The 24,580-nt window shown below is 38.3% G+C and overlaps 1 protein-coding gene across 5 annotated transcripts in view; it reads left to right on the forward strand.

The window, feature by feature from the left end:
• PIP5K1B (phosphatidylinositol-4-phosphate 5-kinase type 1 beta) overlaps positions 1-24,580 on the forward strand; it is a 122,760-nt gene that overhangs the window by 23,520 nt on the left and 74,660 nt on the right. The window contains exons 1-3 of one of the 5 annotated variants that reach the window (XM_037373947.1): positions 4,635-4,691; positions 14,275-14,356; positions 14,988-15,056. In XM_037373947.1, coding sequence (XP_037229844.1) covers positions 14,988-15,056 — 69 coding nt within the window. In that variant the 5' untranslated portion in view covers positions 4,635-4,691; positions 14,275-14,356. Of the gene's footprint in view, positions 1-4,634; positions 4,692-11,803; positions 12,785-14,274; positions 14,357-14,987; positions 15,057-24,580 lie in introns of those variants that run through there. The other 4 variants (XM_037373948.1, XM_037373949.1, XM_037373945.1 and 1 more) reach the window with 4 other exon arrangements.

The following is a 24,580-nucleotide window of genomic DNA, read 5'->3' on the forward strand; positions in this document are numbered from 1 at the left end:
AATTGCTCACTTTTTTCACTTCCACCCTTCCTGTCTGTTCTATGTGTGGAAGTCTTCAAAATGAAAGTATGCTTTTTGGCTAGTTTTAGTTTTCTTCCTGCTGTGAGGACTAAAACACAGTAAAGGAAATGAGCAAAGTGAAGGCTATCCCAGTGACACAGAGTTTCAATAGCCTTGCTGCTTTCTGAGCAAAAAAGGGTGCACAGCCCTCATGGAGATACATGCCATGCAGGTATGAAATACTGCTATAGAGCCCACCTTGGTATGTGTCAGCTCTTGGAAGCTGTCTTTGTTATGCAGAGTATCCACACTACCTTAAACTTGGTGGTATGGAAGGGAGATCCTTCTGAACCTGTGCAGAGACTGCTCTGGCAGAGTTTGGGACCTGTGGGTCCTATTGATGCAGGAGGTTGTTCAGAGACAGGTGTACCAACACAGGCAAATTGTTTGGTAGAGCAAGTAATTCACGGTTAGTTAATTAGAAAACCTCATTATTACTTCCATGATTCAGAGAAACTCCCAAGTGAAGTATCTACCAAAAAGCATCGCAGGACTTCTGCTTTACCCCTGTGAGGGGAGAATAGTTTGCCATCAGCTGCTGAGTTAAGACTGTGTGTCTTTGTCCGTTATGGCTTTACTTAGCATCACCCTGGCATCTCCTTCATTCTGTTGAGCAAAAATGCAAGCTTGGACCTACACCTCCAAACCAGAGCTTTTTGCTGAAAGCCATTTCCTTCGAAGGGTGATATGGATAGTGTCCAGTTTTTCTGGCTTTTATGCCAGATTAGTGTTAGCCACTGCTAGTTAACAGCAGCTTTTGTTAATGTGGTACAGTACCTTCAGTCTGGGCTTGTGAAGCATCTTGCAGTGTCTGGCCTTCCTCTCTGTTATTCTCACGTGTGCATACACTAACTTGCACACCACAAACACATCAGACAGAGCACCTCAGTAAATTAGCTGATCTCCTAATCCGCTTCTTAAACTAATGGCCTCTTACAAGCATTGTGATAATACAGTGCTCTGCAAGAAAACCGTTTGCATCACCATTTTTGTGACCTTCTGCTGCACCTGCTTCAGCAACGAAGGGGCCATCTGTCTGTCCTGTGGCCATTGTTGCTGCTAGAATGATGAGGCATGCAGTGTAGTCTGGCTGGCTTTTATTTGTCTCGCTCTTTTCTTGCCCTTTGTTTGTGGTAGTATGTTATCAGTAACTAGTGCAGGGCTGCTGTTCAGTCTTCTTATAATGGTATTGTATTGCAAGCAAAACTGAAGACCAGTCTCTTTATTTACTATAAAGTAAAAGCATGGCTAGCTAGTCCAAAATAGTAATGAGTATCCCTTTTCTCTTACCTACCTAATCATCAGACTCCTTATTCCTCGGAGCAAGACACAGAACTGAGAGGCTCAGGGACCAGTGAGTGCACACTGCTAACAGCAACTATTGAAAGGAAATTTTCCATAAATACATTTAAACATATGTGCTGTTTAGCATATTGATTTATGTCACCTTGGACTAAAAAAACCAGCAACCCAGTAACTGGTAAAATCATACGCTGAAATTATAAAAAGGTATTTAATTTGTTTAGTCAGACTTTCCAGCTGATTAACGCCAGGTGAGGCATATCATAAAGTGGAATATCGCCCAGTGTATTCTAAATCATAAGAACGCTGTTTCTGTGAGAATGTATTGATTCAGTTGTGGAGTTTTTTTCTGCTTTAGCTTATGGAAACTTTATAATGTTCATAGCCATACAGGCAGTGACTATATATTATCTTGTTGGAATTTTGTTCTCTTTCTAGTTAATGATTCATAAAACAGTATGTGTTAGGCAAAGAGTGAGAGTAATGGGTTTTTTTTACTTTCTAAATGCTGAAAGCTGTATTTTTACCTTTTGTAATCCATGGTGTGGGCCATTAACTGACTTACAGATAATACTGTATGCCTTTTCTACCCTAGTCATAATGATGCTTCTAACCCAGTTATAATGATGCATTGAGAGGTGCAGATAATGTTTCAGAAGGCTTCTGTGTGAAGAAAGGAGATTCGTACTCAGGCATCTCAAGAATTCAGAAACCTCTTTCATTTGTGGGAAAACTTGGATTCATTTTCCTTGGAAGAGCTGACAGGTTCTGGTCTGTTGTCTTTAAAATTCAGTGGTGTCAGGCTGTGTATGGTTGTGCTACAAAGTGCTCACCCGCTGTGTGCTTCTGTTGCTTTTTAAGTCCCATTCTGATTGTGTTCACTATCTTTTTTTTTTTTTTTTTTTTAAAAAAAGCTAATTTAGGTGTAGATTTGCTTATCATGATAGCTGCTTAAGATGTTGATTTTTCCCATATTTCCAGCTAGGTTATTTAAAAAAAACCCAGCCATCCATTTGCAGAGAACTGCCTGGGGAGGAGGACTGTGATGGTGCTTACATTGGTTTTGAACTTGCATTTTTTATACAAGAATGTTCGTATTGATGCAACTAATGTGGAGTATAAACCATATCTAAAAAATAATGGAGTGTTTCCAAACTGGGAAAAATATTTAGTGATGACTTCATTTTAATTTCTTGCTGCCAAAAATGTTCAGGGACAAGTTTTTCAATTTGGTTTGGCAAGTGAAAGACTGTTGGAAAATAATTTGCTTATATCATTTGGCTGTAAATAACTACCTTAAAATGTTTATTTGAAAAAGTTTGTATCTCCATTCAAAAATTCTGTGGCTAGGTTTCCATACCTTAGAACAGGCATACATATTTCTTCCCAAGATATACCTCATGTTCCTTAATGTCAGGTAGGATAGGTGTGTATGCTGATGTGGTTTTGTTTCTTAAAGTACACTACAAGTATAGTCATAATTTCAGATGAGTTCCAAATTCAGCACACTGTCAGGCAAAAATGTAGTCAGTTGCTCATTCTGGTCTGCCCATTGAAGACTGACTCGGAGAACAAAAATATATGTTTTCGTATAAGAGCAGTAGTAACTTTTACACTAAGCAGCCACATGCTCAGTGAATGGAATACCTTTTAAAAAATAATGTAATTTCTTTTGGTGTGCTTAGTGGTGCAGTTCTACTCTAGTGCCATTAAATGTCTGTCTCAGTTTGATGACAACAAGGTAGCAGATATGACAAATAGCAGCTATTTCTTTACATGTTGAGCAGTTCTTTCCTTCATTGGTTTCAGAATTTAATTTTATTGTATTATTCCTATTTTTTTGAACTACTCTTGTCTGATGCAGCCTCTGAAATATTTTTTTTCCTCCCTTGAAGCTTCTTCTCTCGTTTAAAAAGAAACACATTGGAAAGCTCATTTAAACCAAGACAACTCCAATTTTTGTGCTTTTTAGGGTGTTTCATAAAATGGGATAATGGTCTCCCTTTCTATAGCTTTGCAAGTGATTGAGGAAAGGTCTCCGAGGAACTTTTGCTGTGTACGAAACTGAGAGTTCTTAACCTAATCAAAGGAATTTTTGTGATACAGGAGTTGTTCTGTGCTGAGAATGGTGTAAGGGAGGTGTTTACAATAGTTTTCAAGAATAAAATGAGCTTTCTATAAATATCTAACTAAAATTAAGTTGGAAACATCCAAGGACAAATTGTCCTGATTGCAGTTACATCTTTCTGAAGGAAAATAGTAGTGGGTCTTTTTATTAGTCATAATAGATTATATTATTCAGTGCAGTAACTTAGTGTCTCTCATCTGAATTTAGATAGTTTTCACATTTGGTGCTTACATCAGTCTTCTATATCCATTCTTGAGTGACCGTATTTTTCACACAAGCTAGCACCTGAAAAACAAGCTGCTGTTTAAATATACATCTGGGAACCTAACCTTAGCCACGTGTTCCTGTAGATACATGCCCCAAGCTAATTAGTCCTGGTGCTGTTGCCCTGCCCATGGCGCACTGCTGCTCACACTTCTTTCCATCTCTCTGTCTTGTGTCCTGGTTTTGTCTGTCACAAGTGGGCTTGCAACTCTGAGGTTATGCAAAAGTATGTGAGCGAGTGAAACAGCTGAGACAGTCGATCTGTCATTCAACATGGGCCAACAGTCTGACATATTGCATCACCTTCATCATCCCCTTCCAAGTTTCTTCTTGATTTCAGGGGAGTCCATGTAAAAGCTGTGTTTGCCATTGTAAAGAGTCGCGTTATGATTAATATTCTTTGGTAGGTTACTTTTTTGTTAGTTTGTCTAGGTGAGTTCTCCTGGGGCCTGAGGAGCACTGGTGCCATAATAAGGATGCTACCAAATACGTGCTTGGAAGACAGGACCATAGCAGTGCCAGCTTGGATCAATGGAAACTGATGCAGATATACACCTGAGTGGTATATAGTGATACTATGGAAACCAGGAGGAATCATGACAGGGTACCCAGACCTTTTCCTTCTTTCAAGATGGTACAAGCTACGTTTAAAACAGTTGTCTGATCGGTCAAAAAAATCTCTAATATGACCTATCACATCGTCCAAGGTAGTCTCTTCCATTCTTCAGCTACCTTTCTGTAGCTGTATGGAAGGGCCCTCAAATGGAGACAAAAATGGTATTTTAAAGACCTGAATTTCTTCAATAACCTGGCTGCTGAAAAGCTTAACTTAGTTTGCATTCAGTAAAAGCTGTATGTACAAAATTTATATTTGCAGAGCCCAGGGTCAGAAAGCATAGAAGACTTGAAGATCATAGTAGTCCACTCCAGCACTGAGGTCAGTGTTACCACAGCATATCCTTCTGCAGACATTGTTGTGATTGATTACTTGCTAATATGCTAATGGGCTGAATAATTCACCGTGGTGTTTCACTTGCAAGTTGCCTGTGGAGAACTGGTGAGCAAATTATGCTGTTTTCATGGCATGTGAATTATTTTAACCACAGGTTTTGTGTGTTGTCCAATTTATTTAAAATTGGACCAACCAAGTCTTCATTTAGAATGTTCCTTTAAGCAAATAATTTCTATCATCTTTCTTCATTATGTGCTTCTGTTGTAAAGCTATGTTTGCATATCCGTTCTGAGTTCATGAAGAATAATATAGTATGGCTGACCTTTTGTTGAGGTGGAAAAAGGTGGATGCATAGAGAAAAGGCAAAGGTCTCAAAACAGAGCATTACAACTGTTGTGAAGCTCTTGTTGTTTCATACGCGTTTCTCACCATGGTATTTTGTTCTGTGTTTTTCTGCTTTTAATCTTGTGTGTTCACTCTGTGCTTTTTATACCTTATCTATTTGACCCATTTCCCATGTTTTTGAATGATTCTGGAATTTCAGATAACCAAAGTTGTTGGCTTGACCAAATTCCTCTTTTGTATGTATTACCCTCCCAGCAAGGTGGGGTATTTTGTACCTCTGTGTTATTCCTTTAGAAAGTAAGTAATGCTTCCACTGACTTCTTTTTCCCCTTGTATGAGATTTCATTCCCCTTGGATCTTAACCTACCAATTTTATGAGCACTGCAGCTTGCCTCACTTTCTTTCCAAAGATCATCACCACCATGTTATGTGATCCCTGTCGTTCATTTTGCATATACTGTCAAAGGCAAACGTAGAAGAATTTTCCCTCTGTGCTTTTTGCTTTCTCAATCAACCATTTGTCCCAACAGCCTGCAGTATTTTGTTGGACAGCATGCATTTTGTGATGGTGTTATCTCAAAGTGCAGTGATATGGAAATGGTCCTAAGTAAGGGAGCAGAGCTCTGTTTCTGGACTCTGTAATATATTCTGCCTGTGCCCTTTGCTGTGATACTACCGTAACCTCTATTTTCTTCTGTTGCATACAGTTGTGTGCAGATGTTTCCTTCTTTCACTTCGTTCAAATAAAATTCTGTCTTGACAATTCTTACTAATTTTTTTACTTAGTTTGCTTTATAGAAGGATTATTAGTCTTCTAAAAAAGCTACTGATATTGGCACGTGAAATCTCAGTTATGAAAGCATAAGTAGCAATTCGGAAGTTGTCTTTGACTATGTACAAATACACCTTTCTACTTCCTATGCTTCCGGGCTGTTACAAAATAATGAGAAATTAATGAGGCCTTTTCACTTTGTAAAAGGAGGGCTTGTTAGCAGTTTCTGCAAAATACACCATATGCCGTCAATTATGTCAGGGATCAAATGTTCTTTCTGATTGCTGGTCTGGGATCAGTGATTTGGAAAAGTCCCATGGTTCTTAGTACATGGACATAATCTTATGTGCAGTTGAAGACTTGCTCTGCTTTTACATTTGGTGTTTGGAAAGATGTTAGAGATTCTTCAGTGCTTCTGGGAAGAGCAGAAGACACAGCAGTTGGCAGTCGAGGTTAAATAGGCTAATAGGCAGTAGAGTAAGATAGTTTGAAGAATCTCAGAATGAAGCTCTGAATTTGGAAATTCATGGAGGGGAAAAAAAACCCACCTGCTTTTTCCTAGAGGGCTTTCAACTTACCTGTGAGAGTCAGCATTTAAAAAATACAGGTTACAAATGGAAAGGGATATGTCTTATTGGAGGAGCACAGCATGCTGTGTTTCCTATGACTTTTAAACTGATTCCTTTAATAAATTTGCAGTTTTATTTCCATTGTTGTAAGCAAGTTTTCATCTGAAAAATCACAGCAGATTATTTTGAAAACAAAATATAATTTGTTACAGAGGATATGTAGCTATAGCTTGTGCTATTGTGGCTGTTTTTGTGACTCTGGATATTATGTTTTGTCTCAGAGAAGAGGTTAATGCACTAGGTGTATTGCTTTAAATGGAAGAGGGCAGGGCCCTTGTAAGCTGTTAAATCTCCCAGGTAAACAAACTGTATTCTGAGTATTTGTAAACTTTGATGGGGGTGGTATTTGCTGAAGTTCTCCCTTTTTTTTTATTGGGTTTTTTTTTCCTGAAAGCTGAGGGAGGAGGAGAGATGATTTGATGCTTCTTGTAGAAAAAGAAAGCATCTCAGTATAAACTTACATAATTTTAAAATACAAATAACACTGATAAATTACTTTTTAAATTCAGCTTGCAAACTAAAACAAAAAAAATGGTACTCCTATTAACCACTTTTTTTTTAAAAAAATTCAAATGTTGTGCCATATTCCTGGAAATGGGGATTGCTGTAGGAATCAAACAGTATCAGAATCTTAGCGTTGTACTTGGGTTAGTTACTGAGAGGCTAAAAGACCTGGCAGGGTGCTGAAACTAATGTGTGTTAAGTTAGGTAAATTAAGGTGGTGTGAACAGCTGAGATGAGTTAGACTAGGTGAACAGTTTGAATGGCAGTTTTGTGATGCTTTTTGATCACTGCTTTCTCTGTAGCCTTTGTGCTGTCCTGATGTTACCATGAAGACCATGAGAAGGAGGAAATTTTTCTTGTTTTGCTTTAGATGTGAATTTCATCACTTTGCATACTACTTGTGATCTCTATCTCCTTGTTATTTCTGAGGCAAAATAAAAATAATAATCAGATTTGTAGGCTAATTGGGGCTTGAAACTGGACAACATGACCAGGGTTGTCTGGGGAATAGCTTGGATTTTTTGCTGGGCATCACAGGCTATACAGTTTCTGATCTGCTTTTTTTTAGCTTGGTGCAGCAGTTCACTCTGAAACTGTGCTTCTTAGCATTAATTAGCAAGACCAGCCTCTTCCAATTTTCATTAATTCAACAACAGTTCTATCACAATTTTCACCCAGAAGGTTTGACTTTCAATCACTCTTAAAACCCCCCATAATCAGTTGGGGGTAGAGGGGAATGTGCCAAAAAGATCTAACCATTCTTCTTTTCTTCACTCCTTTCCCACTCTCCTTTAAAAATCATACTTTTTTTTTCTTTTTCATTTTTACTGTCAGGCAGAAAAGCTAGTGTTTTGTGGTTTCTTTTTCATTTTGGGGTTGTATTTGTTTAGCATGATATATCAGTGGTATCTACAAAGCAGTAGGAAGTTTGCTCTGCTTTCACAGCTGGTGTCTGGAAAGACATAGGAGATCCTTCAGTGCTTCTGGGAAGAGCAGGAGCCATGGCAGTTGTCAGCAGAGGTTAAATACACTAATGGGCATTACAGGAATCAGGCAGATTGAAGACTCACATTGAAGTTCTGAATTTGAAAACTCGAGGAAAAAACAGCTTTTCAGATTTGAAGCTTTTTCAGAATTTCTAATGAATTTCCAGTGCAATGCAATATGTAAACATTGACTTCATTCTCAGGATATATTGGTTTAAAATGATGTACTAGCTTTTACTCCTTGGATGTTTCAGATATGAGATAGAGGTATGTTTCATTTTAGATGACTACACTACTTTTGCTACAGTGAATCCATTCCACAGACTAGTGTCTGGGATATTATTTTTTTAAAAATACTAAAAATAAGGGAGGAGAAAAAAGAAAAATAGATAGCTGAACTCTTCATGTATTTTCTTATAACTAAACGGCCACATACATTACCTCAGTTTTTGTTTGAGGGCTACATAACTGTCCAGACAATCATATACAAAGAACGTTCACTGACATTAAGATTATAAAATTTTTGGAGAAGGGGGTAGCTTGTGATGACTGTTGAGAAAGCTGTAAGATGTTTCATGTTTTGGCTCTTTTCTTACTCTGTGATACACCAAATTATGCTGCTTTTGAGTTGTTTACATCTGCTTATTGGCACACTGCCTGGCAATGCTTTCAGGTTCTTAAACACCACTCTGCATTGTCTAGTCACCTCAGAATGAAGGCAATTAAATCATGAAAATTATAGTCAGCATTGTTTTAAAGGATAAAGAAAAACTCTGTAAAGTAGCTAAAATGTAATAAAAACAATTTAGGTCACACTTTTCACCTGATGTTAACATTTTAGCTGCCTCCTGAGCCTTCTGAAAATAGTGCAACCCAAAAAAAGCGTCTGAGGTCCCTTCTTTAGTTTCTGTTCTCAGGGACACCCAGGAGTATGCTGGTATTTTTAACTTGACTTCCTATGGAAACAAGATGTATGTAAGCAATCTGTATGTGTGTTGGAGGATGTTTTGTTTGTCCTGAGCCCTTTCCTTTGCAAATAATCTTATAAATAATCCTAATGTTCAAGTTCTACTCGAGAGGGAAAGGGAAAGTGTTTGTTAGTTTTGCTTGACCTAAATTTGTCAACTAAATTTGTCAACTAAATTTGTCAACTAAATTTGTCAACTAAATTTGTCAACTAAATTTGTCAACTAAATTTGTCAACTAAATTTGATCCAGAGTACCAGTAGGTTTCATGGAGAAAAGACAGATATTTAATTGGAAAAAACAGTCCTGATGTATGTATTATGTGAGGTGGCAGAGGATCCAGACAGTGGGGAGACTTTATGAATGCATCATCTAGGAGAGAAATTTGTTCAGTGCCTAAGAATACGTGAGCTCAAGTCTTGATCATCCCAGGGAAGTAGAGGAGTTACCTTTATTAGTGTCTTTTGATCTTGGAGCTGCTGTCCCATAGCGCCAAGAATACCATGAGTGCTTTTGGGGCACTCAGGGCGATGAGGTGGATTACAAGACAAGTACTTAGAGCAAGGGTCCTCAAACTATGTCCAGCAGGCCAGATACGGCCCCCCAGGGCCCTCAATCTGGCCCCCCAGGGCCCTCAATCTGGCCCCCCAGGGCCCTCAATCTGGCCCCCCAGGGCCCTCAATCTGGCCCCCCAGGGCCCTCAATCCGGCCTCTGGTATTTACAGAACCCTTGCCCCACCCCACCCCCCCTGCCGGGGGTTGGGGGGGGGGGGGAAACCAAGCAGCCGCAGATGGCTGCCTGCCACTGCATCCGCACGCCGGCCCCCTGGTTAAAAAGTTTGAGGACCCCTGCCATAGAGAGTAGTTTTTCATTAATGAATATGTGTTGATGGATTTCTTCTGCTGTGAAGCATTTTTGGTTTAAAAGTTTATCCCTTTCCAGCATCACTGTGTAACAAAGATTTCCAGTATCACACTGGAGCTGAAATCTGGCAGTGTGTGACTGCCCCTCACATGGTTTGGTGGAAGCATGTCGCTGTATAGATCTGCAAGTCCTTTTAGTAAACTGAGGAACTGATTTGTCAAGCTACTTTCACAGCTACCACAAGGAAAAGTATGGCTGGCCAAATCTTACCAGTAGAAGTGAGTTTTGCAGTAAATGAAATGGGTGTGATTTTATAGTTGTGTTAAAAGATGCTGCTTTAAAGTTGTAACAGAAGAGTGACAAGGCTACCAAGGAATTTAACTTGAGGACTGTTTTTATTGGAATGAATTATAAATGCTGTTTATAGAATAAGAAATGCCTGGCAACTTCTTCACATGTTGTGCTGAGAAACTGCCATCATCAAGAATGCAGTCTTGTGTTGAAAACTTCCAGTTACTTAAAGCAGGTAAAATTATTAATTTGATCATCTCCATTTTTTTGTCTGGTGCTGAGTTAATATCCTTGGTATGAACTTAGTATGAGATTGTGTGTGCTTTTCTGAGGGGTTAGCTGCCCCATTCTGGGGGCTTTGTGTCTTCCTGGAGAAAGAGAACTGTTTAAGGATTAGTAGAAAGTGGCTCTCTAATAAATAGATTATCTGAAATGCATAGAAGTATGAGAATGAAATTTCCAGATTAATTCCAAAATTGTGTTTTCCATCCCAGTGCATTCACAAAAACCCAACCAAACAAAAAACCCCCAAAAAACCAATGAACTAAAAAAAAAAATAATATTCACAGATTGTTTCCTGAAAACCCAGTTGTGTGTTTCAGATTGTTAAAGATGAAAAATGTGCACCAAAGAATCTGTTCTATTTATTTATTATTGGTCTTAAACAGGCATAAGTCTTCTTCTGTTCTTTAATTTCTAGAATTATCCCTGTGCCCACTGGAAAATTTTGTGGAATTTTGTTTTCCTTTTCTTGGTTTGGCCCTTTTTTTTTTTCCACTCATATTTAAAATGTGTTAGATTATGCCAGGTGAAAAGATAGCAATACATTTTCTTTCAAATTAGGTTTCTCTTTCTGAATGTACTGTAGAAACCTGCCAGCAGTATACCTGGCGAGATGTCTGTCACAAAAGCTTGGGGGAAAAAAAATGTAAATTTTAACCATCAGCCAGGACAAGGCAGCAGTTGTAATAGGAAGCTACATGGGTTGTATTTGGAATGTGATTCCTAACTAGCATGTTTTTATTAGTGCTTTAAAAAAAATTGTTTATGGAAGAAAATGATGTAAAGATGCTAAGAAGTGCATTCTTCAAACAAATAATGTTTTCTTGACAATGGAAAGAAGGCAGAACTAATTTTTGGTTGGATAAATTAATGTGTGAGGCCTGTAGGAAGCTGATGACCGCATTTGTCATGGATGTCACCTTTCATTGAACTTCACTTGAAATTGGGCTGAAAGGCCTTTCAAATGTTAGTATCAGTACCTGTTTCTGGGAGCTGGGCCTAAGCAATTAAGATTTTGTAAAAACAGATAGTTACGTATAATCTGCAAAATGAGTGCCTTATGCTGTCAGTAAAAAAGTGATTTTTTGCTATATAAGGAAAATGCAATTAATAATTTTAGAACAAAAAAGAGAACCTGGGTAGGAGGCTTGCACTTGCTGTCCTGTCACCTGAGTTCTCAGAACCCTGGCTGCATGGTGGGCAGGGCAGTGCTGTCGTGGCGGGCTTCTGGCTATGCAGAGAAATAAAAAATGTGCCCCTGTGGCTTTAGGGGAAGATGCATATGGCAGTTTTCCCCCAAAATCACGGAAATTGCAGTTGGTGTTAGATAAGTATATGATTCAACAATTCCAGTGTGAGAAAATACACTATAAACCATAGATTTTTCTGTTCAATGAACATGTTCATTGAATGAACATGAACATGAACATGTTGAAGCATGTATTGACTAGGTGTGATTCTTCCAAGTCTGCATTTAGGACAAGGAGGTGGTCTGAGCAGAAAGCTGGATTTAAAGGCTGTAGACTTCTGTCTCAGTAACTGAACATGTCATGCTAGCTTTTGCTATGAATAAGACTTATGGCCAAAATGTTGACTTTTCAAGAGCATTTGGGAAAAATAATTTTTAAATTTCTGTTGGACTTTAGTGTTTCTTTTTTGTCATCAGGTAGGATATGTGGCATCTAAGAAGCTAAACAGGAGATCTTTATGGCCCAGTCTTTCACTGAATACCTACAGTATTTCTGAGACTAAATCTTTTCCTCCTCTACCACCCTCCCCACCCTCCCCCAGTCTTAGTTTATTGTGAGTCTGCCCTTTTTCAGGGATGTGCAGAGAACTAATGCTTTAGTTATGGCGGTTTCCTGTTATGGTAATAAATAAATAGTTGTAGCTTAACCTGGAAGTGGGTCCAAGACTCTTTAAGTTGTGACCTGTATTTGCACTGTTAAACCTCAGCAGAACTGAGACAGTACCTCTTGCTGTGCATGTGCATAAAGCATGTGAGAAGTCACTCCGTACCATTTTGGTAGATGCAGAGCAAGGAGAAAATACATGAAGTAATATTTACATTGCAAAAAATTATTAGCATGCAATAGGAGACGGTTGTCACAGCAAAGATACTGAAAGGTGTTTAACATGACCCCAGTTAAGTTAGAGCTTTGTAACTGCAATACTTCTATTCTAGATGCTGCTAGGAATGAAAAAAACTGGAATAGATAGGAAAAATTTACTTGCTTCATGTTGTATGAGTTTTTGTACTTGGTGGTTATTGAACTTGGGGTCTCATTGTCTGTTTTCCTATCCTTGGCAGTATTACAGGGGTGTATTTTCACATGAATGAAGTGTTCTTGAATAATTTGTCTGACTGTGCTGGGAACAAAGAGGGTTTTCTTCCATGTCTGGCATGAGTGTTTTCTTCAGCTAACTTCTTGTGGAAAGTAAGTTCCAATGTTGCATTCGTATTTGGCTTTTGCTGAGTAAGTATGATCATATTTTAGGAAGTTTGGGGAGTAGTAGAACATCTTATTATACTAATAGTCTTGGGGTGTGTGGAGAACATCAAGGGAGTTTTGGTGGTTTTACCCAGGGATCAGTTGATTAAATAGTCTTCCTCCTGCTAGTGATTAAAATTACATTTATTTTCCTACAAAAGCTGTTTTAACCGTTCTTGATGTCTGTGTTCATGTACTGATAGAGTTACAAGCATGGATCAGTATTAATTAGTATTAAATGTGTGAATTTAGGTAAGCTAGATAAACTATGCAATCAAAACTGAGTTACTGCCTTTCAAGTAGGAGCTTGATGTGTAGCATTCTGCTAAAGGAGTTACTGATTAAGATACATTAATTGCATGAAGGCTACAGTGAAGAACAGTGGAGCTAGCTGTGGTAGGAAAATACGGGTTTGTAACATAAGGAGAGTTTTTTCTAAGGAGGCATTGTTCTGTTCTCAGAAAAATCTGCGTTTCTATTTGTTGTCCAACTGACCATCACCCCTCTCCCCCTTTTTTTTTTGTCTCGGGTGCAATTAATAGCCTGCTTTTCTAAAGAGTCAGAAAGGACTGGTTTGAAGTCTTTTATGGGAAGTTTTCTTAGTGGTGTTATGTATACTTCTCAGATTACTGGAAAACTAAATTGAGTGAGTGAGGCCTGGGAATATTTTTTTAAAATCAGTTTTTAGTTATGTATAAGATGTTATTTGTACTGATTAAAGACAAATGAGATGATTTTTTTTCCTTCTTGTGTGGTTGAGAAATTAAATTGTTTTATTGATGCATCTTAAAATGGGTGTGAAAAATGGGAGGGAGAGCTGATTCCAAAGAGGTATCAAATAGCATCTGATTGTGTAATATTTTCTCTTGTGTTCAGTCAAAACATTTATCTATGAAATAGCTCACCTCAACAGGACAAACAGAAATTATACTCATACTAACTACCATTATGGAAAACTTTCCAAATTAGTATCTACTGTTCTTCAGTGTGCAGTCCTCCAGACTGACATTCTGATTGCTTGTCTTTTTGGCTTTGGTGGAATTAATATATGGGGTATTCCAAGTGAGTGGAGATTATAAGGTTTAGTATTTAATTTTTGAAGTCCTTATGGAAGAGATCATGTATGCAGCACTCCAGGGCATGTATGTCTACTGCTGTACATAAACATTCTGTTGTAGGGCTGCTTGTGCCACAGTAGTTAAATATCTAGGGCAAAGGGCAACTGAACTGCACTGATTCTATCCCGTGTGATACTCCCTATTTTCTAAGTATACTAAATGACCCATTAGTAACTAAGTTGAGGTGATTCTTGAAAAACATCACTTGTAGCTGGATTCTTGCTTGGACTGAATAACAGCAGAAAAAGGAAATCTAAAGCTCTTCTGCGAGATGTAAATTTATGGTGACATAGTGATAACAGGTTTTTCTTTTAATAGGTTCTGGAAAACATCAACACCATCAATGAATGGCTTGATCTTCACTCTCATCTCCAGATGACTTGTCCTGTTGTTCATAAGGGTGTGTGTACTTCCATCCTGAAAGTGTTTGCAAAATCTAGAATGATTTCAAAACATGTCTGTGTAGCTTTTTGGTTTACTCACTTTGGCAGCCACACTCAGAGTGTCTGACTCAAGTGATCTCTGATTTCATGGTTTATTCTTGATCTAGCATTGCTTTACAGCCATGATAAGATACAATCTCAAATATCTCCTTGCTCCTTTGAGGACATACAGCATGTCAATGCATCCAAAGGCCTTGGACCTCTGAGGCATGCCATTGAATATCTGGCTCACAAGCTTCATAATTTTGCCCATCATTGGATCTTTCAAGATCATCTTATGCAGTCTGCTGAGGAGCAAGATTTCACTGCAGGATCTTCTTGCAGGCCCATGTGCTGGCGTGGGGGAAAAAGAAAGAGAGGGTTGTGTAGAATCAGTCGTATGCTGGACATTTCTGGGGTAGTGCTGTACTTTTAGTCTGCCTGGAAAATCCTAGAAATATCCTAGATAGGTCACAGATCTTGCTGACTTGCTGTCCTCTAAAAAGTTTGAATTTAGCAAAAAAATGGATAACAAATTTTATGAAGTTTTCTGAACATTTACTTTTCTACAGCAACTACTTTGTTTATAACTTAAGCTTCTGTTGTTAGATGTCGTCTGCTGCTGAAAATGGTGATGTTACTGCTGGAAAGCCACATGAAGAGAAAACGTATAAAAAGGTAAATAAGACTCACAACCTTTTCGTTTCATGTTTTCCCCTTCATATTGGTAATTCAAACCTGTTGTAAGTGAAATATATTTCAGAACGGACTAAATACAATTTGATGGATTTTTTGGAAGTACATTATTCCTTCTCTGAAACCAGAAGACATTTCTGCCCACTGCAGAGGTGACTATTTGAAAGCTCATTCACTACAGCTTTGACGTATACGTTGCTAGACTGATGGAAATTCTTTGCTCTTAGCAGCAGATATACCTCTGGGCATAAATGCTGTTGTCAGAAATTTAGTACAGTAAGTTCCTAAATGCTTTGAATGTTTATGCGATGCGTCTGGACTACAAACCTACCTTACCATCTCCTTAGTACTTTGTCAAACAGTACGCTTTTTGTTTGCTTTCTTTTTTAAAAAAGAAATGTTGTTTAAGAGAGGACATATTTAATATAGGAGCATGCATCAACTATAGCAGCATAGGGCTATGTAGATACTGTAATTGTAGATGGTGCTGGTCTTGGTTTTGTTTTTCTGTCACTGATTGTCTGGGACCAGCATTATATATGTCCACCTAGCACTGCTGATAACTAAGGGGAGCTATAAATGCACATTTTTATATGCATATTTATGCAATTAAATTGTTAGCTGCTGGATTTGATCACTTTCTTGACAGATCACCTCAAAGAAGGGGTGATTTTTTTTTTTTTTTCTTAATTCCTGTGATCTAGCAGAGTTCCTTCCAACAGTATGTAGCATGGGTTAGGGTTTTTCATTTCCAGGTGTTGCCTACAGCGCTGCTAGTGAAGTCAAGGAGAATAATAAGCTGCTATTTCTTTTCCCACCCCTTTTTTTGGCAGCTGTTTTTTTTTCAGTATCTGGGTGGCCTTAACATTCCAGATAATTTTCTTAGAAATAGAAGGAAATAATGTTTGAGGAAAATGCTTTTTTTTCTTTTTAGATACAGGTTTTGTTCAGTCTCCCAGCTTATGACTTAAGACTTCAAAATATTGAAATCTAAATTGTTCTTGATGTTTAGTATAAGAAAAGAAGAAAAAGTTCAGTGCCTGAGGTAGAGGCTTTTACAGTTTTATATTGCTAGATAGAAGACGACAAATCCTGGTAGTCTCACCACAAGTGAGTTTCCATTTCCCCCAGTCATCCTACATGTTCTATCTCTTTGTGTTCAACTGTAAATTCATGATGTTCCAGAGGAAGCCTGGTAAAGAGTCTTACCATGGCATAAATTCTTCTATGTATTTACCGGAAATACATCTCTGACAAAACCTAGGATTCACAACCACATGACATTCAGAGATCACAGTAACTATCATCTCTGAATTCTGCCCTTTCCCCTGAATCACCGGTTTTCTGTACTCGTACGTTATACCAGCTTAATTCCTTTGCTTACACCTTACACCCTCAGTTGTTTTGTGTTCAAGTTCCTGTGTTGCATATGGCCCGTAGTTTAGTATTATCACCGAATACTATCATTATGCTCCTGCTTTTTGTGATAATGTTAATAAAAAAATTGATACATTTTTGACCCCACAATTTATTCATACAGGGTTTACTGGTAGCATGTCTTTGTCTGATGCTTTCAGTTCTACACGTATCTCTCATCTTAAGCCAAATGCCCCACAAACCTTGCACTTCCTGTTAATTCTCACCTTCTTCAGGTATTCCATGTAGCATCGGTTCATATTGTTTACAGAATTCCAGAGGAATCAACTGCATATGTCTAGAAAGTTGGTTTCAGGATGAGCCTGGAAGGGCTTGCGTTTGACAGAGGCAATTCAAGCCATTTCCCGTTTGATTCCATATTTTTAGGTAACTTTCACAAGGAGATCTTGCTCTGTTAGTCTTGCTTACAGTTAAGACCCACCTGTCTTTTATTGCCCACATCACTTTTCTTCACTCTTTTATGTATGTATTGCATTTCCAGTTCTCCAGTCATGCGTTGTTGCAGTTGGTTTGTTTAGAAAATACTGCAGCTCTGTCCTGTGACTTCTTGTGCCGCTTGTCCAGAAATCTGGCCTAGGGAAGAGCTTGTTTCCTTAGCTGGTGCTTTTCAGCTTCTTGGGCAGTTCCTGTTCCCATCTGCCACTGCCCTTGATTGCAGTGGAAGCACTTAGTGAGATACTCATGTAGTTCTGAAGTCAGACTGTGCTTGCTTGCTAACCCATTCTCATTGCTCAGAGGCTTCACTTCCAGGTTTGGGGTTTTTTCGTATATGGGTAATTCAAGGGATTTCTAGTGATAATTCTGGGAAATAATCATCCTTAAATGTGTTGACAGTTTCAGCCTCAACCCCACCCCAAGTAAAAGATCACCCTCTCAAAGTGGAGAGATTAGTGAAGGAAGAGTTAATGTGATCCTGCCATCCTCTCCCCATGTGGACCCCACTGGTTCCACATGAAGACTTGGTAACAGTAACTCTTGTCATAAGCTGTGTGGTTTGGTCTTAACTTTAAAATCTTCCTGGGGCCCTTTATCTTCTGACAAAGCAAAATGCTAGTGTGCCTCTATGTCCTCTTCCAGCAATTGCAAAGGACCTTGCCAATTCAGGATCTGCACTTGCTTTATGGCTAAAAGAACATGGTATGCAGATGCATGCTGAAATGTCTGTAATGCCCAAAATAAAATGAAAACTCTAGCGATAAGGGATGCACTGATACTGCCCTGCTGAAAGGTTACATTTTCCGTGCATGGAGTGAGGGGGAGCAAACCTCAATCTGATCTAGAAAGAAAAATAGTCATTTTTTTTAAACAATTTTGCATTTTTGCTTAATTATTTCTTGCATCTATTCATGCTTCATAATAGTCTGCAAAGATTATGGCTCTGCAGCTTTAGTCATATATATTTATATGTATATATATATATATATATATAAAATTGTATACAAATAGGGAAAGTGATGCATGAAAACATCTGCTTTGTGATGTAAAATCCAGTGATGCATAAGAGAAAATTAACTACATGTCTTGGCTTTAGAGGCATTTTCCTTATGCCACATCCAATGAGAAATAAGCCTTACTAATCAATATGTATTAAGCAGTGTTTTAGTTACTTAATCTGGAAATGTAAATATCCTTTACTGAGGACTGTGAATTGTCTCATAAGAGAAACTTGGGGGAAGATTAGAGAAAATAATTCCAAATACTTGATTATTTTTTTTAATCAATGTTTTATGCAAGTATAAAAAAAAAATTGTATTTTTTGTCTTGGCGATAGAAGTTTTTTTATCTAATTTAAAGGAAACTGCTTACCTTAGTGAATACAATCTATCCCATTGATAACAGAGATGAATGATGGCTTACTAAAACACATTTCCGTCAGAAAACAAATTATTTCTAATGGCTGTTGGAAGAAAAACATTTTTCCAATGGGGCATGTAGAAAACCTTCACATTCTTTTCCTTATGGTTTGCTTCTCCTTACTTCTGAGGACACTGGAGCAGATGAGATGGATACTGCTTTGAGTAGCAGCTGGACTGGACTGACTCATGTGGGAAGGACATACAGCTGCAGTTGCACCTAGTGATGTGGGACTCAATTGCGGCAGCAGATGGAGAGTGATTGGGAACTAAAGACTTGGTCCACTCCCTCTTCTGTTGTTCCCTCTTCATTCTGTAATTCTGCCTTTTGCTTGCTGTTCATAGTGTCAGGGTGCGTACTGCTGAGGGTGATGTTCTCATCTGCTGCACCTCTTCTCTGAGGACTAGTTAGTTGTGATAAATTAGTTTGTAGCTCTGTGCTAAGAAAAAGCATCTGAATCGGTCCCTGCTGAAAATGGGCAGTCCTCTAAATGTGCTTGTCCTTTCTCCGTGTGTATGTGTCAGTATATTTTGGCCTGCTGTAACTCTTAGCATAGTTTAGCCTTGGCAGAATTCCCAAAGGGATTACTTGCCTGTTCATCCTGGGGGGAAAAGGCGTCCTGTTTATAATGGAAAAGTTTGTTTCTGATGTCTAGGGTCTTTGCTGTGCAGTAGCAATATGTCCCAAATGTGTCCTTAATCTATATAGATTAGTTGTAAGAGCTCTCCATATATTACAATTATCTGTAGTAGTGACTGTTTTTCATTGTTTTTAAGTTTAGCTCAGTCAGGTAAAAATGAACTTTTTCCAGGACACCATCTCTTACTTAATCCAAGATAAATCTTTACAGAATAATAAATAGTCTGTAAGCCTATCAGTTGCATTTCTGGGACTTAAGATTGTTTCAGTATTTTTTTTAATGATTTTGTTCAACCTAGCTAAAATAGAGATAGGTAATATCTTTTCTGAATTAATTAAATATGCATTTCTTCAATTTCCTACAGTAGTCAAGTTTTGGCCCACTTCCCTAGCAGAAGAAAATCTGACTTGCCAGCTGCATGAATGTAAACACCTTGGAGCTCCAAGAAAATGTCTTACATTCCTAAAACCTTGTGCAAGGCTTTGCATAAGTATTCCTGCAACATCCTTTCAGGCTCTGAAATTCATAACTAGACCAAGGCAGTGACACACTTTATGTTATGAATTGTGTTTTTTCATACAGCACTAATCTTATTTTATTTTAGGTTTTAGTTTTTCTGCTGCTGCAGTCTGACATAAATGCCCTTCCAGCTTTCAATTGTCTACTGTTATTTAGTCAAAATCCTTGAAGGTTGATGAAACACAACCTTCTGATTGTTGTTTGGTTTTGTTTTTTTTCTTTTTCATTTGAAAGCCATGACCTTCCTCCGTATATCCTCTTTTTAAAATACTATTTAAGGTGGGTCTGTTGGGCTGTTCAGCTGCAGTCATTTGCTACAAGCATTATAATCTCTGGAACTCCTGGGTTTCCTCTGGATCAGCAAATTTCAAGAAGTTCCTGAGTTTACAGTGTGAATATCACCTAAAAATTTCAATCACTAATCAAAGAACTTAGTTAATGAAGGAGGCTCTTCACAAATACAAGTTCAATGCAGCTTTTAAAGTAAAAGATTAAAATAATTTTGAGATCAAAGAAATCTTAAATTATGCAAACCATGGCCAGTTCTTGAGGGTGGGGCTTTTTTGGTTGGTTGGTTTTGTTTTGTTTTGGGTTTTTTTGTTTTGGTTTTTTTTTTCAGAAAGAGAGAAACAGACAGGCGGGGGGAGGGAGAGGCTGTGGTTATTTGCTCCATTTCATGCTTGAAGATCCTAAGCAAAGTGGCAAGGGAGCCTGGTGACAAAATGCAGTCATCAGACTGTAGCTTCTCTTGGATATCCATCACAATCTGGTAACTGAAATCTGGAGTATGCATTAGCCACTTTTTTTTTTTAAATTTCCTCCTGAAATTTTGCAGACTTTGTTGTGAGAAGCTGCTGTCACATATGCAGCTTTTGCACTGCGATGTCATCAATCACACAGTAGTCCCTAAATCTGCTTTCTGACAAAACAGATTTCAGAAACAGTCTGATGCTTAATACTAGGATGGTGGCAAGAATGGTGCACAGACAGGTCTGTCAAAGCACATTAAGCCTGTAGAAGAAAATCACACCAGAAAACAGAAAAGAGGTATATATATGTTTATAGTGCTGTAATATATTCCAGTGTTGCAGAAACCTGCTACTAGATTACCAGAATCTCTACTTATAATCTGAAGGCTGCCACACATGTAAACAATTGGATTTGTTTCTTGTTATTACATATCTTATGGCTCATTCTGCTTGGCGTCTTACAACTGCTTTACACAACCTGTTCAAAACTGTCTATCAGACATATGGGTCACTTCACCAGGAGCAAAGGCAATTTGCCTGAGTAAAGGAAACCACCTACTTATTGTTAGAGCTTAAAAACACGTACAAGCAGCATTGCTGCATCACTTTTGGCATTGGCTTATGCCCTGTGTCTAGTGTCTACATGTAGGGTACTTACGGTTGCAGATATTGAAACTTTGCTGGTGGAATTTTTGCTCCACTGAGACCTATGTCATCAATGGCAGACTTGCAAGCACTTTGCACATCTGCAAAGATACCAAAATAACTGTCTTCAGGGGTTTTGCCTGGAGCAGCGGCTACTGCCAAACTTACAGGTCTCAAAATCTGTTTCTTTGAGAAACAGAAGAATCAAAGGACTTGGATTCATGGCTACTCCTGAAACTTTGGCATAAGTGTTTTGAGACAGAGAAAATATAAACTGAAAGCCATGGAGTCACCTGAACTTAATTTTGGGAAATGGAGATCAGATTCAGCTTGCGTCAAAAAAAATCATTCTGATAGCAGTTAAGCTGGAAGAATCCAAAATGTGGATGTCTTAATGTTTCCTGGGAGAGCATCCTGACAAATTTGTGAAAATTGTTCAAAGAACCACAAGAAAACTACCTTCACCAACTTTAGCAGTAATCATATAAAAAGGAAAAAAAAATATACAGTATTATCAATTGCACTTCTTTAATGATCTAGTATTTATGCTAGCATTCAGCATAGTACATCAGAAAAAGATAGTCTGCTGTTTGTTTTGATAGCACAACTGTTGATACATGTGTTTTAGAAAGTACAGCCGACGCTACACAGAGCATCATGTAGTGCTGCACTAGTTTGTACTGAGGCATTGCTCTAAGGTACAAAGGAAAAGAATAACAAAAGAACATGGCATAGGTAAGTGTAATTTCAGCTTTCTGAAAGAAAAGATACACCCTGGCTATTTCTACTCTATGCTGAAGACCTGCGTCTCTGGGACCATTTCTAATTACATCTGCATTGCACAAATAAATACCTGTATGTCCTTCTGGTTATTTTGAGTTACAGATAGCCTTATAAGAAAACCATTGGGTAGAGTTTTCCTCTGGTGGTCATAGCTGCTTCTTGCTAAGCAGTCTAGTGGCACTAAGGTAACTTCATTCTATAGGAAGAAAGAACAACTTCATGATAGCCATTCAGTCTCCCTCCCCACCCCGCCCCCTGCAGCAGCAGGATCCAGATGTGAGGGTGATGGACTGAAGTCCACCTTCATGAAGTGTGGCCTGCAGCAGCTGGGCAAATATTTGACAGAGAGAAAAACAGTGTGAACTGAAGGAAGAATGGAGTACTGTGACTGTAGTGGCCCATGCTTACAAGTTGTGGAGAAACAGTAAAGCTAGTTCAGTCAGTGGGATTTTCTAGTAGCCGTATTTTTATTTCCCTGTTTGTGATTTAATGTAAAAGGAAGTTGATAGCTCAAATGTGGCAGCTGCAGAGAGCGTGCTGAGATGGGGTAGCTACCTCCAGAAGCTTCAGCAGAAGCAGATGCAAGAAGTATTGTTTCAATGGGACTGTAAGCACAGGAGATGCTCAAAGATGAGAGCACTCTAGTGCAGAAGCAATGAACTAGGCAATAACCACACATACATCTTTCATCTAATTGCAACTTCCTAACGTTCAAAGAGAGCTCTTTTTAAATGTTGCTTGAAGAAGACATACTGTTTTTGAACAGACAGTCTTCTTGGATGGTTTGGCTTAAGGGTTCACACAATTGATGGAGGCTTAGTATCTTTTCAGGAGTCTGGAAAAGATCACTGTGTTTGCATGGAAGTGACAGTGTGCGTGGATTCCTGGTTGTTACAGTAACCAGTATAACTGATGAACAAGTGCTTTCTTGTAGTAGAAAATGCATATCTGGCCTATCCCATGTGGCTTGAATCATTTTGACCAAGTGAGACTCTGTGGATTTCATTTATTTATTTAAACTTCATTGAGAATGCTGCCTGAAGGAAGGACACCAGTCTGAGAGCAAGCTTCTCCACAGGTAGTGGTAGAAAGAAACAAACTAATGGCAGCTACACTGTGTGAAGCATGCAGAACAGTGTTAATCAGTAGTGGCTTCTGCTCAGATGCCTTTTTCTCCCCATCTCTTAAACAGGACTGCGATACCTAGTTATCTCTAGCATTTTATTAGGTGGATTTTAAAACCTGTTTAAATGATGGTAGTACAGATGGTGAAAGAAAGCAAACATCATCTTGCCTTCCAGAGTGATAATTAGGTGGAGTTGCTGAGGTGGAGTTGCTGAGGCAGAGTTCTTTTTTCTTTTGTTCCATTGCTTTATAGCACCTGCAGTAAGGCAGATGTCTTCTGAAAGAATCACCGTCTTTGCACCAGGAAGTTCACAGGCCAAATTTCAGCTGTGATAAAATGAGTCGTAACAAGGGAGAACATACAAACAAGGACAAAGTTTACATCCATGCAGTCCTAAGGGACATCGGTAGGGTGTCTACTTCTAAAGAAGACAAGAATGTTACATTTACATTTTTCATGAGCTACCTGTGGGGAATGGGAAGGTAACTTTGTGAATGAGAGTAGAGGGGAACTTCTGTTAAATTAAATGAAGCCTGCATCCTTCTCAGTTCCTCTCTGCTCATCATTTGTTCAGTGATTTGTTTTCTGTCATTAATAGGCCCATACAAATATGGAGAAAATACAAAAAAAAACTCATTTAAAAGAATAGACTTAGTTACCGTGTCTGAAGTCTTTGTGCACTATGTACTTGAAACCAGTCCTTTACCATCACCTCAGTAGTTAGTTAGGTTTGCCAGCCATTGCAAGCTTCACACTCTAATGGAGGTAATTATTGAGCAATGTATAAAATACTTTCCGGAACTATAGTACCTGTATTTTTGTCATCCTTGAATGTTTTTATTTTTTATTTTTAAAAGACAGACTTTCCTCATCCTTTCAGTGGTCTTGTCCTTGATTTGCACAATTGTTAAATAGCTTCAGTTATCTGAAGGTAAACTGCCTTTACATACATTGTGTGTCTGATTAACACCTTTCTTTTATGAAAATAAATCTTTTTTATTTTTTTAGATAGTTTTTTTAGAACTATCCTGAAAGTGATTATGTGCAGGAAAAGCAATGTTAAAGTCCTGCTTGGCACATTTGTGAGATTGTGTGCAAACAATACCTGCTTTGCAAGGATTTACGTTATCGTTTATTTTGTTACTTTGAGAAAGGATTTCATCTTGGAGTGATGTAGAGCCAGTGGAAGACCCATCTGTAGAGAACAGTAATTCATGAGATGCACATCTAGTGCTAGAATATTTATCAATTATGCAGATATTCCGTATACCTAGCTGTGTTCTGTATTGTTTTCATTCTTTAATCTGTTGTTATGCTTTATGCATATAATTTTTCATCTCTACAGGCCTTTTATCAATGCTGTATGATGAATATAGAGAAATTATGTAGTTACTTTTGTCAAAAAGGGGCAAAGGTATTTGTCGTCGGAATGAAGGCAGTTTAAGCTTTTATATGCAGAGATAAAACTGTGGAGAAGCTTTTTGTCTCGATAGTTTGGAAAATGCAGAACTTCTTCTGGAGCACTTTATCCCTAGTACATCTCTTCCTGAAATGCAGCTGTTCCCTTTGCTGATCTGTTCCCATTTAACAGGCAGCTGGTGGTAGGTGGGAGAGAGATGTCCCTACCTGCTTTGAAATACTGGCACTCTGGGGCAGTAGTGCAGGGAATGGGCAATTTCTCAGTTTGCACGGCTGCAGAAATTGTAATTTACATTGTACTTAATCAATATAGTTTCATGCTTTCCTTCTCATT

Source organism: Falco rusticolus, chromosome Z (assembly GCF_015220075.1).
Source record: "Falco rusticolus isolate bFalRus1 chromosome Z, bFalRus1.pri, whole genome shotgun sequence".
Taxonomy (NCBI): Eukaryota; Metazoa; Chordata; class Aves; order Falconiformes; family Falconidae; genus Falco; species Falco rusticolus.